General features: G+C 43.4%; 1 protein-coding gene across 1 annotated transcript in view; it reads right to left on the bottom strand.

The window, feature by feature from the left end:
• The window catches only part of PPM1H (protein phosphatase, Mg2+/Mn2+ dependent, 1H), a 69285-nt gene that overhangs the window by 17738 nt on the left and 37306 nt on the right, over positions 1-14241 (bottom strand). Inside the window, exon 6 of the mRNA XM_010574118.1 lies at positions 11735-11853. Within this exon, the coding sequence (XP_010572420.1) occupies positions 11735-11853 (119 nt within the window). The remainder of the gene's footprint in view (positions 1-11734; positions 11854-14241) is intronic.

Below are 14241 nucleotides of genomic sequence, written 5' to 3' on the forward strand. Positions count from 1 at the left end.
CTCTATAAGAGACAATACAGTGAAGGCATTTAAATTGCATTTTGTACTGGGGAGGGCAAATGGATTAGCTCTTAAACCAAACAAAAAGGCAGAAATCATTACAAGTAGCCAGCATGATAATAATTCCCCAATGTTTAAAACCTGGAATTGCATTTTGTTGAGAAGGATGAGTCAGTCATGGACTTTGCTCTTGTTCTTTCCTTTTTTTTCAACAGGGAATAGATAACATCTGCCTCACTCACCAACTTGGATATCCTGGTTTGAATGTGGAGGAAGAATTTTACCCTCCCTAACTGCTCATGAACATGTCCCAAAGCTTCCAGCTGGACCTACAGTGCTGGGAGCCCTGGCGAAACCTCCTTGAGGAGAAGTCTGATCTCTTTCCTATTCCTTGCATAGAGCCAGTTGTGCTCTGACACCAAGAAAAAGGGTATCACCTGAGTCCACGTTGGCCATCAGAGTCAAATGACTAATCAAACCATAAGCCTGACAAGACAACCATTCCTACTGGAGTTTCAAGTTGTTGTACGTATTTGTTGCAAATGGTAAAAAAGACTAAGTTGATGTGACTTAACTATTTGCTGCCCCCTTTTCAAAGGAAAAACCAAACCCATTCTTTACCCACAAACTGTATTATCTGCAAGATAACTACAAATACTTAAGACCAAAGCCCTCACTTTACACTGTCCTGTAAGTAGCCGAAAACAGGGACCAAGTTTTCTTCCCTGTCTCCCCTCCTTCCTTATATTCTCCTGCATAGCAACTCACACTGACTGCGCTTTAGGAAGAAGGAAAAAAAGAAGGGGTGAAAAAGGCATCATTTAGGCTGGTGTTCTTCAAAAGAACGGTCCTCACTGCCGTGTCCAGCATCTTTTATGGAACCACCATAAGGACCTTCGTCTGTAGGGTCTTCAACTGTGACACAATGGTGTAAGGATGCTCCAAGAGGCCATGTTGCAAGGGCTGAAGCTAACTTGTTTCATCAGCGGATTAGAAAGGGCAGCTGGCTAGCCTATGACCTCCTGCAGCTATGCAGCTAAGTGAGGGAGGCCCAGAGGGCTACAGTGATTTGTTTTGTGGTTTCTCACAGCAAATCACCTCTTGGGCTCAGAACTTGGGTGTCAAGACTCATCTCAAACACACTTTTTCTGTTGGTATTGCTATTGCCTGAAAAATTACCAGTGCTTGAAAAACAATGCTCAGAACTGCAACCACAGCAGTGGGGCTGGCACAGACATGGAAAAGCAACCTGAGACACTCTAGAAAAGTACCTATGTCCTGCACTACTAGCAAAACAGAATTAATAATATATGAACGTGTGGTTTGCTGCAAGAGAAGGATGAAGGACGGCTTTTCAGCTAGCAGCTCAGCAACTGCACTGGGGAGAAGGAAGGAAGGAAGCTATGAAGTTCATTTTGATTTATGCCCTGTGAAATCTCCTGTACTTTGTACATGTGTTTATTTCACACAGGCTACAGCCTTCTGGACTATTTCACTTGATTTTATGTAAAAGTTGCATTTATACCTTTGTGTGCTGTATATAAAGATGTAATATGGCAGGAGGTATATCAAACACAGAGATACAGAGAACCTGAGGGGGTTGTTTGGCTTTTTTGGTGCCAACACAGCCTTACTCAGCCACCTACGTAATTCAGCCTAGCTCACTGTTTTAACAAACACAAACACAGGGTTGCAACCCTCTACTCTCCCCATCTTCCTCGTCCACATCCCAGGAGGTCTCAGTGGCCGCCAGGGCATGACAAGACAGGTTATAAAGACAAGGCTATGCTATTGCTTGCTGCTCTGAATGAGCCTAAAACCTGTCAAGTGCTTCTACCATGTAAACCTCTATTTTTCCAAATGGAAAAACAGGGGGGTGGAGGAGGGAGTAGAAAAGGAGAGCTTGTGCCCAGCTAGATCTAGGTGCATTTTTTTCAGTTAACTTCGTTTCTTCTTTTCGTTTCAAAAGAATTATGAAATGCTGCTGCTGTCCAAAAATAGTGAACTAGGGCTTGACATATGTACCACCCACAAAGTTACATTTGGACTCAGGATCAACATTTTGGAAAACCGGGCCAACTTGCACCGGGAGCCAAAAGAGATGTCAGAACGAAAGAAGTAGGACTGACATGATGTTATTCATATGCTAACTGGAATCTGCTCTAAATCTGCTCTAAATACATGGCGAAAAAATAACCAGAAGCTGCTAAATGCACAAGACAATCTATGGAGGAAGTTTCCTACAGTGCTCAGGTCATTGGCAGTGCTTTAGGTACTCTTTAAATAAAAGATTATCAAAGTTACCTGCATATTGCTGGGTCAGAACTTGAAAAACTGGTCAGCTCCCAAATACAGATTTCAGAGCCAAAATCCTCGATAATTTCTTACATGTGTTATGCATTCTCCTGCCATATAATTTGTTCTTAAAATGGGCCTTTGGAAAGCACGCACAAATTCATGTAAGAGTAGAAGTTGTTGATGACCAAAACCAAAATCCACATTATATTTTCTTTTACAGCAAACCGCATAAGGTTACTGGTCATGAAAAGTATTGCGTTGGCATCTTCAGGCACAACAGATGGTGGTGAAAATACAATCTACCCTGACCTGGAAGGCTCAGTCCTGTGAACAACAGGGGAATCCAGACTCTGTGCTCTGCTTTTCCACAGCACTTGGCTTTAGAAAGTTTGTCTGTATTTCACATCTCTGCTAGTGACACCTAATAGTAAACTGAGAATTAAACCTAAGGAAGAGCAAAAAAACAAATCGTCATCAAAGGGCTTTAGCTTGAAGCATAGAGCAAAACCCACTTGTGGCAAGCAAGCAAGAAAAAGCACTATGGCTTCAGAAATGTCCTAGTTCATACTGAGTACAAGGATGAAGGCTCTCTTTTGAGACAGGTTCGTGGATTTGGTGTATTTCTAGCACTGCTTTGCTACCACTCTGTAAAAAAAAAACCACTCCAAACCCAGAACCATCCCCAAACCCCCCCCCCCCCAACCCCCCCCAGTAAAACTGCCCCAGCTAACCAACCAAACTCCCTTCCCCCAAGCTCAACTTTCTTTGGTCATACCAACAGAAAACCAGATTTTAATCTCTGAGCAACACAAAACTTGATAGAAACTGTTTTTTTTTTTTTCTCCTCCCACACAAGGAATCAGTGGATTGGATAACCCTTTGGATAGCAGAGCTTAAATCATCAACGCAAAAGGAACTGTTTATCTGTACTGTCTGTTGAACTACAGGCATCAAACAAGTATAAGTGCATGCTTACTACCAAGAAAAGATGTGTAGCGCAGGTTAGGCACAGAGCCACTGAAAATTATGCAATTTATGTCTCAATCCAGCCATAATTTTTTAAAAAATGTCCTTACACATACGTGCTTGTGCAGAGTCAAGATCTCTAAATCCAGACAGCTCTGTCTGATACTAAGTATCCTCCGGGTAGGTTAGCTTTAATGTTGCAGTGTCTCTGTATCTTTCCCATATTACCCATCTGATATATACTTTAATGAGGCAAAACTATGATAAACAACGATAATAAAAGCACACAAACTATAGTAACATTTGTTAAGAGAAAAGATGATGGCAAGCCCAAATCAATTAAAGATGACCGATGCATGTGCACATATGCACAAAACAGTTTTTAGGGAAAGATCTACTCTAAACCAAGATACTCTCACAGGGTTTCTTTCAGGTAAAGAGGAAAACATAAAAGTTTTAAAACATGCGGCTTTCCCATAAAATTCAGAAACCCCTTCTTCTGAACCTGAAACTGTATAATGCTTCATTTTGCAAATCCCAGTTCTATCTACCCATCTACAAATTAAATTAAAAAAAATAAAAAAAATCAAAGTATCTCAGCATGATTTGTACACACATATGATTTCTGGCTTAGTCAAATCTGACTGGTACATGAGCTCTGGACCTCCAGAGAGCCTTCGCTGTCACGTACAGTCCTAAGACAGAGTCTGGACTTTGGGGAGGATGTATCCCCTGGCACCACATACTCCTGTGGAAGTAATTCCTAAGGAAAGCAAACTGTTCATCTTGGCCAGCCCATTTTAAAGATTCAAGCACCAGCATCTTCTCTCAGGCACTTCCTGGAGTGTGCATTCCTGGAGTCCATTCACCTCTAATGAAGCATTAAAAGAAAGTGGTGGAAGAAAAGTCAGGGAGAGGGTGGCCAAGGATCTAGAGAGGTCCTTGCCCCAAATAAAGGACAAATCAGGAAAAAAATTAACTGAGGGTATTTATAAGCACTCTCCCTTGCTGCTTTTGTTCTCAGGAGCCTGGGAGGGACAGAGCAAGTGTACTGTGAGCGCTTTTATTCACTGTTTGTGACCAACTGAGCTTCCACTACCGAGTGACAGAAACAGTGCGCAGATACTGCAGCTGCACATCAAGTGGATCCATGTTCTGCAACAGTCTCACCAGGCCAAGTCTTTTTTTTTTTTCCCAGTGAATCTGCTGTCTTGAGCACTCCTTAAAATTTACTTCATCTCTTCTACTTTTAAAAGACAAACAGGAAGGTTTGTCAGCAATTTTCTCTGGAGATAGAGTGCTAAGGGAAGTGGGCTGTTAACACCCTATGGGCTTAATGCACTGTGATGGACAGAAGAACCGTTTGTAAATTCACAATTTGCTGTACTTGTTAAAAGGATGTGGTGAGGCATGGGAGAAAGACTGCATGTTAACCTCACAGTGCTTGCTCCACACTTGCTAGCTGGGATCATCTGGAAGGAAAGGAGATTGGTGTTAAGGAGGAATCATGAAGCAAACTTCTGGGAAAGGTCGCTGTAGTGTAGGGAGCAGGCAGTGAGACACAGCAAGCAGGGACCTCACCATCCCACAGCACTGCTGGAAACTACTCCGAGGAGCAAGAGGCCTCCTCTCAGCCAGGAGCAGAGCCATAAGTCAGTCCTGGGTGGCAATGGAAAGAAAGAGGATTTCCTAGGGGCCCAGCCAAGCTTATGTCAAATTTGTGTAGCTGGGGAAGCCAGAGAAAGCAGGAGCAGGGGAAGAGACTTCACCTTACCAGGAGGAAGAGTTGTTTTTGCTTGGGTTTTCAGATTGAAGATTACCTCATTTCATTTTAGTTTCTTTCTGATGCAACACACTGGGAGCCTTTTGTTTGCCATTGCACATGCAGCGCCTGATCTTGTGCCAAGGCAAAGCCCAAGCGGAGGTGCACAGCCGTGCAGGGACAGGCCTGAGGCGCACTGCTTCCAGAAAGAGAGCTCCTGCAGGACATGACTCAGACCAACCTCATTCTTCTTGTGCTCACTTGGCCCCAGAGAGGCCATTTACAAAGGGCTTTACCCCAGACTTAAGTTTTCTCTTTTGTTGCAGCACTATTACGTTCTTGTTTCTGCTTTCTCCTGCCCCGAAGACACTGGCTCAGCTCCTGTGGCATGTGTGCACTTGGGGAAAACAGAGCCATTTGTCACTGTCAGGAGACGTGCTGTACGCAGCAGGTCAGCTCTCACCTCCCGCTGCTCCTGCAGCAAGGGCTGCAAATCTTGAAAAGATGCATAACATGCACATTGCAAACAGCCATTCATCATTGCAGAGCTGTGCCCCAGACACCCAGGCACAACCCAGCAAGCTGCTCTGGTTGCGTGCACTCAAAGAGGCACGTCCCGTCCCGCTCCCAGCTACCTCACGATGAGAGACAGGAGCGAAGACATAAAAAGCAAGGCAAGTGGCCATGGATTATGGTTTCTGCTGCAAAAATGATATCCTATCTCTCCCTCCTCCAGAAAGGCCCAGTGCTACAAAGGTGGCCCATAATCATTAAATTATGAAAATGTAAGTTGCTGGGAGGAAATTAATACCAGGCATGATTGGGAAAAAGGCTGCTTTCTTGTGAAGTAATTATGAAATTAAAATTTGATCTCTCCCTGGCGATTGTACAAAGGATATGGCTGAGGTCTTGAACACAACAATACAGCCAGGATTTCAACAGAAGAAGCACAGAAGGTTTCACTAGACAAAAAAAGCTCAATTAAAAAAGGTGGGGGCCTGGGGGGGGAGAGAGAAAGGATGACTTTTTGTAAATTACATGAATTTGGCTAAAAGGCGCAATCGAGCAGGTTACGGCACAGGGTTTGCAGACTTCCAATTACTTTTTACAAGTTGGAATCAAGCTGTTAGGAAACGCAGCTTATCTGAATAAGACTAATAATGCTAAGCTAATTAGACCCGTAGGCATTAGCCAGCAGATAAATTCAGGCTGAAAAGAGGGACACTGTCACTTTAAATACTGCCTTGGGATCGGTGGAAAAGCTAATGAGGAGTGTCAGTTGGGGCTGTTTTATTAGGTGGTTCTCCAGAGAATATAGCCCGAGGTTTCTGCAGCAGGGCTTCTGTGCTTGATTCAATAAATCAATTTATATTAAAGGGGGGCGCAGTGTGGGCGCCTCCTCCATAAAGCATTTCTGTGGCATTTCTCAATCTGCTCAGGCACTCCTCGGGCAGGCTACCTGAACATGCTGTCAAAGGACATCGAGCCCAGCAATAAAGAATGAGATAGCGGCTGCATTGGCAATATTTGTTCAAATCAGCTCGCGCATTACCAAGCAAAACATGTACATTGGCTCTCACTGGGGTATTCTGGATCCCCAATAAGTGATTAATGAGAGCCTGGTTTTTGTGAGCCAGAGTCTGAACCGCAGACGGCAAGGCGAGCTGCACAATAAAAGCAAAAGGCAACCATCCCAAACGAAATAAAATGGCTTGAAAAGTGAAGTTGCTTTTTTAATCAGATGCTTAGAGGCTGAAAGACATTCCCCGTTGGAAAGAAAAGGGTGAGCGCAGAGCAGGCTGGCAGCTTTCCAGGCAGTGGACAATATTGACTCTAGAATAAAATGGGTTTTGCTTAGCGCTCGCCCCAGGGCACCAGCCTCCCTGCTTCGGAATAAATCATGCGGGCGGGCGATTCCCTGGCATGGGCTGGCCCTCAGGTGGCTAACGGTGTGCCACAGCACTACCTGGCCAGACACACGGACGCGGAGCTGGCGAGGGCTCTGCCGCCGCCGCGTGTATAGCACACGCAGAGGCAGTGCCCAGTTCCTCCACTCGCTGCTGCCTTGGGCTTCAGCCCATGATGTGTGGTGGGTACTACACCAGCTCGGACCATTTCTGATGGGATGCAGCTCAACCCTGCGCACTCTGGGAGGGCAAAGGAAGCTGCCGGCAAACCAGGTCAAAAAATGGACTTGTTATCTAGGGCTCTTTTGCCACCCTACAATCAAGTCAAAAAGCTAGAGCTCTGATCGGGAAACAAGCCTTGAAAGAATTCCACTTCAATGTGAGCAGCAGAAAGGCCACTGTCTGCGTTCCAAGGAGGAGCAAAAAATTAACTTTGAAACCACAAAAGCTGATGCCAGTTGGTAGTGCCTTCTGGATGCCTTTGGTTGAGTGCAGCACTGTACAGCTCCTGCAGCGCCGCAGGAGGCTGAGAGGGGAACCCTGGAAGGAGCCATTGGGCCAGTGAGGGACACAGAAAACCAGGTTTTGGGAAGGTGTCTAGAATATAGTCACAGCAAAGTAGTTCAAAATTGTTCACGTTGGATTTACCCACAGGTAAAGAAAACCTGACCAACCTTGTCTTAACTTTTAAATAAAAGGCAGAGACAGAGAATATTAATTCTGTGCAGTCCTTTAAAGGAGCAGTTATCATCAGGCCTGCTCCCCTCCCCATATTCCTAAGTCAGGCTACCTGCACCTCTTTTTAGCGCTGGCAGCACTTTGCTTACGTGGCCACTGAGTCTTCCCTGATGTTTCTGTTGCCAGGACTTGTCAAAGCCACGAGAACTACCCTCTCACCAATACATGTTTAACCTCTGCAAGCCATGGGCCTGAAAACCCCAGCCCAGAGACCCAGCTGTGAAAGACTGTCAGTAACACAGATGTCTGCCAGCAAATTATGGCTCGAGACAGCTTGGAGGCTTTTTCAGCAGGAGACACAGCTCTTAAGATGCCTTGCCAGCTACAGTACGCGTTTTGCAATGGTTGCTCAACCACAACGCGTGTGGGGCGAGGGTGCAGGAGGGGCGGCTCACAGTCAGCTCCCACCTAAATGGGATTTATTTTAGATACATTTAATACAGTGGATTTCTCATCCCAACTGCCACTGCAGAGAAAGGAGAGAGTGTGGGAGAGCCAGAGGGAGAAGGGAAAGGCTGGTCTCAAAGCAGTTACATGCAGCCTGGACTAGTGATGCGGTACACATTGCTGGATCAGTGGTTGTCCTAATGCTGTGGGGAAACTTGGCAGCTCTGCTACCACTGTGGGCTGTTGAGACAAAGCCAGTGTGGAAACTTCACATAAAAAAAAAAAAAAAAAAAAGAAAGAAAGAAAGAAAGAAAAAGCAAAAAGAAAAAAAAAGGCCAAATGCATTATGACAGACCCAAAGACAATAACCTTTTGTAATCCAAACAAGCTGGGCAAGCCAAGCCATTGTTGAGAATCTGAAAAGCTCCAGAGCACAGGAGAAGAGTAAAAATGAAGGGGGGGGGGAAAAAAAAGTCATACAGCTTCTAATAGAAAACACAGAAAGTGTCCTGAATTTTAACATAAACCAGTTCATTTTCCTGAGGAAACATCAGAGCAGAGAGAGTTTTACACCCTCTCACTAAACGATTCAGTAATTAAGTGTAACAGTGGCTGTTTCTTCCTAACACCACCTGTACCTCTCTACATGTATGTGCAAATGTCAACACACAGTGAAGTGGCTGACCAAAAAAAGGTTCAGACAATTGATCTTCTGCATTTTAAGTGATAAAAGCTTGGCAGTGTTGTAGTGTATCAAGCTCTGGCTGGCCAAAGCTCCATCTGACGTTCTCTTGAAAAGGAATATATATGCTAATTTATTCTCCATGATAGATATTGTCCTTAGAAACAAATGCAGAACAGAGATTCTGTCCTTGGCCTCTGTGTCCTGATGCATCAGTTAAATCTAGGAATTAGTAAGGGAAGAAAATAGAAGCAAAACACTTGAACTGGAAAATGACGACTGTGAAACACCAGCCACTTCAAAGCATCACCTCTGAGGGTGCACCAAGCTGGAAATCTAATGTCTTGTCCACAGTCTCAACCATTAAAATTGACCCAGACTTTTGGATAAATAGAAACAGATTGCTTCTCCTCTGCTTAGGAGATCACTGCACACAATTCTATGGAAAACAAGACTCCTTTGGGCAAACACCCTGCAAAAAGAAATCAATCCTTATTTAGAAGGGCTCTGATTTAGATACATGTATGGCGATAGAGCAATTCACTCACCATTTTATTGTCCTGAGGCCAACAAACTAAGAGGTAGCTGAGGCACTAGCTATGGGATATGGAGCAGCTAAAAGATTCTGATTCTTTTATTCAGGACAAAAACGTAGTCCCCATTTTCCACTTCCAGTGAGGAGTCAAGAGGAACAGCAGGGAGAGGTAGCCTCATCGCAATCTCCACATGTTTCTGCTTGGCACATGCCACCTCTTTCTGGGACAACACTGAGGTAAATTCAGACTTGAATTTTCAAGTCACAGTTTAAGTATTTATTCTGGAATAGCTGCTTACAGCTAGGTGTATTTGTGCTAAACTGGTGGTAATTTTTGTATTGACCATATTAGAATCTGTAACTGGATCAACATGTGTCCTACACTTCAGGAAATTCAGAAAAATTAACAGAAAAATCAACTCTCTTTCCCCCCCTGCTATATGCTATAGTTAACAGACTTCACACACCAGTACTGAAAAATAATACATTGAATCAAATCTACCATACATTTAGACTTACCCAAGCTCTTCTACCTTACTCATTATTCTACATTTAAAATTTGTGTTCCTTCTTATTTATCTTTCTTCTAACGCCAAACAGTATTAGCTATGCAATAACCATTTTGAATAAGGTGAAGTGCTATGCACAGATTCATAAATGAGGTACAAACCGATATACGGAATTATCTCTTTGTTTAATTTTTAACCATTCCAACCATTCCATGTATGCATCCCAATATTCTGCTGGTAATTTTGACTGGAAAAATCACAGTAAGCAGAAATTCCACTGAGCTTTTTGACATGGCTCTCAAGTTCACTTGGAACCTCTAGTGTGCACAAATAGTTATTTTTCCCTCTTCATGCTTTACTTGGTATTTATCAGCACCAAATTTGATCACTGTGATGCCCCATTCATGTAAATCACTTAATTCTTTGCAGTTCCTCATGGCCCTTCTTGTTTATTAGGAAAAGAGCTATGGTGTCACCTGCCAATGCTACAACTTCAACCATTTTAACCTCATTTCCTTTCCAAACCACTAGCCAACTGGGGAAATGCAAAACAACTCCCACGAACCTGGAGAAACTGTCTTTGCCTTCCAACCATGATGAAAGAATTCTGCTCTTACCCTCCTGTCAGGAGGCCCATGATACTTCTGTAGCTCTCCTCCAAAGCAGAAGATTTTTTTCCCCCCTTTTTTTTTATTCCAATAGCATCTCACATCTTGAAAAAAAGCTTTTGGAAATCTGCATGAAGCCATTCTTTACTGATGCCTTCAGAGACATCCAGAAGTTTAATAAGAAAACTCCCTTTGCAGAAACTGGGAGAGCGTCTCATGATCTTCCAAATGTTTTGCTGTTTAAGTCCTCAGTTGATCCAATGTTCTCATTCTGTCCCTATTCTTTTGCTCATGCCTGTAGCCTTTTTAAAATGTGAAGTCATCATTCTCAGGGTGAGACTGCATATTCTACTAGCATCTGTTCAAGATGATAGACAATGATGGTTATTCCCAGATTAACATGTTCTGCACAAACACTCCAGATAATATTAAACTTAGATCATTATTCTGCCATTAAAACATCATTATATTTATGGTTTATAAAGCATGGGACAAATCATAAGCATGTGGAGTTGTAGTTGCGTGGGAACATCCAAGCCTCCAAACCTACAAGAAATCAGGCTTTTTAACCCCCTCCATTCTTTCCTTTCCTGAAAGGACATTTGCTATGGATGCTAAAACACAAACAGCATGGAAGTGAAGACCATTTGCATATATGGGGCCTTTGCCTTTATAGGTCACACAAAGAGCCCACAACAGCAAGGATTAGGGCTTCTCTAAGTCAGTGGGAGTCACTTGAGAAGGAGCCTCTTGAACTGAAACAAAACAATGAAGACATTTAGCCAGAGACAAAAAACTCATCGTTCTTCCTGTCTTCACTTCATTAAGTCAATGCTGTTCATTCAAGCCTTTTCATTGTAGGCTGGCTATGACTTTTATTCAGGTGGGCCCATCTCTATAACAATTCCTCAAGGGTTATCCAAATCAGGGGTCAGATACACTGGAGTATGGGAGGCAGCTCTTCCCTTCTGCAAGCATTCCTCAGCATGCAAAGGCATGATGGCCCACTGATCCAGATTCTATAAAAAGCTACTTTCAACATAGGAAAGTTGTTTAGCTTTCAGGAAGATCCCCTGGCGTGTCTTCCCCTTCATGTGTTTGCTCCGCTTTGAGTGCTCACACGTTAAAATGAACTGAGGTCCTGGCTCCAGAGGGAGTTCGACTTATTTAAAATGTTAACTTCTAAAAGAAAAATACATATGAAAGAAGGAAATACCTTTCCCTTCAGTACACAGGCCTACACTTCCACGTTTGATGCAGTTTACACTAATCAAAGACATATACAAAGCAGGCATTGGTTGGGGAGAAGGCTGACCCTGTGCTGAGAAGGACACATTCTTACCAGCCAGTCATGTTGAAGTCACGGTAGAGCATCCTCTTTCCAACTTCCTTGCGCTGCACCCTCCGTGGAAACTCTAAATGTGTGAACTCATTTCCCAGCAAGTGGGGCTGCATGTAAGCCTGTGGGCAGAAACCAAGCCACAGATACTACAAGAACATCATAAAACAAGACATCATCTATTTTTAATGAGGTAGCATTACCATCCCTTCCCGCTCCCTTCTCACACGCATTTCCCCCCCTCCTCTTTTTAAACAAGGAAGATGATGAGCTCTGTTTCAATGAACTATGCGTACATACACCAGTTCTGACACTGCTTGGTGTCCAGCAGCAGCCTTATGGGAAACCATCCTCTTGCCCTCAAAATCCTTCACTTCTCCCTTCTCCTCAACATTTGGGATGTCTAAAGTATGCCTCATCCACTGACCCTGAAGGAGTCTGCAGGGCTTCATAAAACAGAACACATCTCCTTTTATAAGTCAGTGACCTGACTGCAGGGAACAATCAAAGGACGAAGCCATGGAGCAAGCAGAGACTTGGAGGGGTGCATGTGGAGTGAAGCTCAAGCTTTTTTGACTCCCAGTTCAGCTATGACAACAACGCACACAACCTAATATTACTACCACACTTTAGTTGTCACTGCCTTAAAAAAAATGTTCCCTTTTACCTGCTCAGCGTGCTGCACCCGATCACATGTGACACTGCAAATAAACACAAGTTGCAGAGCACTTTATTTTGTTTTCTAAAACCTACTTCCTTCATGCAGAATAGACTTTAAGAAAAGCAGCAGCAGTTTTGTGTCGCAACCACGACTAATGTTTTTGATGGCGTTAACATTCAAATGCCACTGCTGCTGCTGCCCTTTCTGATGTGCTGCTCTGCAGATGCTGGGTGGCTTCTTTGCCAGAGCCCTGCCCGGGGCTCATGCTCTCCAGAGCTGACCGTACTCGAGAGCATGGCGAGGCTCTTTGTCCACTGCACACATTTTTGGTTTGGATTTATACACAGATCACCCGACACGATAGGTTAATCCTAAACATACTGTATTTCTTCCTTCCAAAATAAACCTCACTCATTTTTTCTTTAGTATTTGCATAAACAAGCCTTTCTCCCTCCTTCCCTCCCCAAAGCCACGTTGTGAGCAAGCTCTTCTGAAGACAGTCAAATTGGCTAGGGAACTGAAAAAAGTTGCGTTTCTTAACCTTTCTGCAGATAACTCTTTTTCCTTATCCAGCCAGTTAAGGCAATAAAGTCTGTCTTATCTCCAGCAGCAGCTGCCATCAGGGCAGACCAAATGAGCTGGCTTTAGTTTGTGGGTTTGTCATAAATCTAGCGCTCATCAAAGGTGAGCGGCAGGAAGCAGTGGAAGCCCTTATTGATCCACCTGGCAGCTATCATGCAGATAGTTCACAATAAAACATTTCCTGCATTTAAGGGCCGAGCCTGCTCCCATTCAATTTAATAGGAGTTGGATCAGGCTCAGCACATCACCACGCTAACCTTCCATCAGCTTGTCCCTGTTCCCGTTGCCAGACATCCTTCCAGAAAACACCTCGAGCTCGCCTGAAACAGGGCTGAGGGAGATTGCTGTATGTAGCCAACAAGATTGGATTCTGCTTTCAAGAGGTGGCTTTCAAGCACGCAAGTGTGATCTTGACATTGCGATCCCTTCCTGGAACAAGAGCTCCATCAAATTCTCTCTCCAGGTACAGTTAAGGGAATTACCTTTTCTTCCTGCAGTGTACAATCAGCCAAGGTAACCTCCCCCACCCAAATATTGTTTTCAAAGACCCTCAAATTGGATCACTGTTCCTCATTACAGAAATGGTTGAGAAGCACTAGTGACTATTGAGAGGTCTAGCAGTATTAGTCCAGATGAGGCTTTTCACACCTCCAGAACTCTGGATTCTTTATTTAAAAGTACACATAAACTTTTTATCTTTATTTCTTTTCATTCCTGTTGCAAAAAAGATGGAACATCCCTAATGATTTATTTGATGTACTGTTACACACTGACAGCAGAGCGCTGGACTTTTTTTGGTATTTTTTAATTCTTTCTAGTCTATGATATTGTAAACAATGAAGTCAGTCTGCTTTGAAAGTGCAATTCAGTTCACTTTTAAAAACGCACAGCCTATCTTGATTAAATCATTACAAACCACTTCTAGCTAAAGACTACTGTCGCCTGCCTACAAAACAAGTCATCTTATTTCAAGCAAAAAACCCTCATACCTGACATCAAAATGAAGTTATTTAACCTTTAGATTATGAGATTACTTATTAGGCTGGATCATAAGTCCAGAAGAAAAAAGTTACAGGCTTTTAGCACTTTTCCCCTTGAAAACAAGAATTTCCTTTATTGAAAAGGTAAGGCGATTGGGAGAGACTGCATTTCATAAAGATTTACTCAGATGGAAAGTCTGAGGTCACAAGTGAAATAAGATTAATAAACTGGCAGAGTTACCAGTGGACTGCTAATGTTCAAATAAGATTTCTCTTCCGCAGCCAAG

The sequence above is a fragment of the Haliaeetus leucocephalus genome, unplaced genomic scaffold, assembly GCF_000737465.1.
Source record: "Haliaeetus leucocephalus isolate CR32 unplaced genomic scaffold, Haliaeetus_leucocephalus-4.0 Scaffold406, whole genome shotgun sequence".
NCBI classification, from domain to species: domain Eukaryota; kingdom Metazoa; phylum Chordata; class Aves; order Accipitriformes; family Accipitridae; genus Haliaeetus; species Haliaeetus leucocephalus.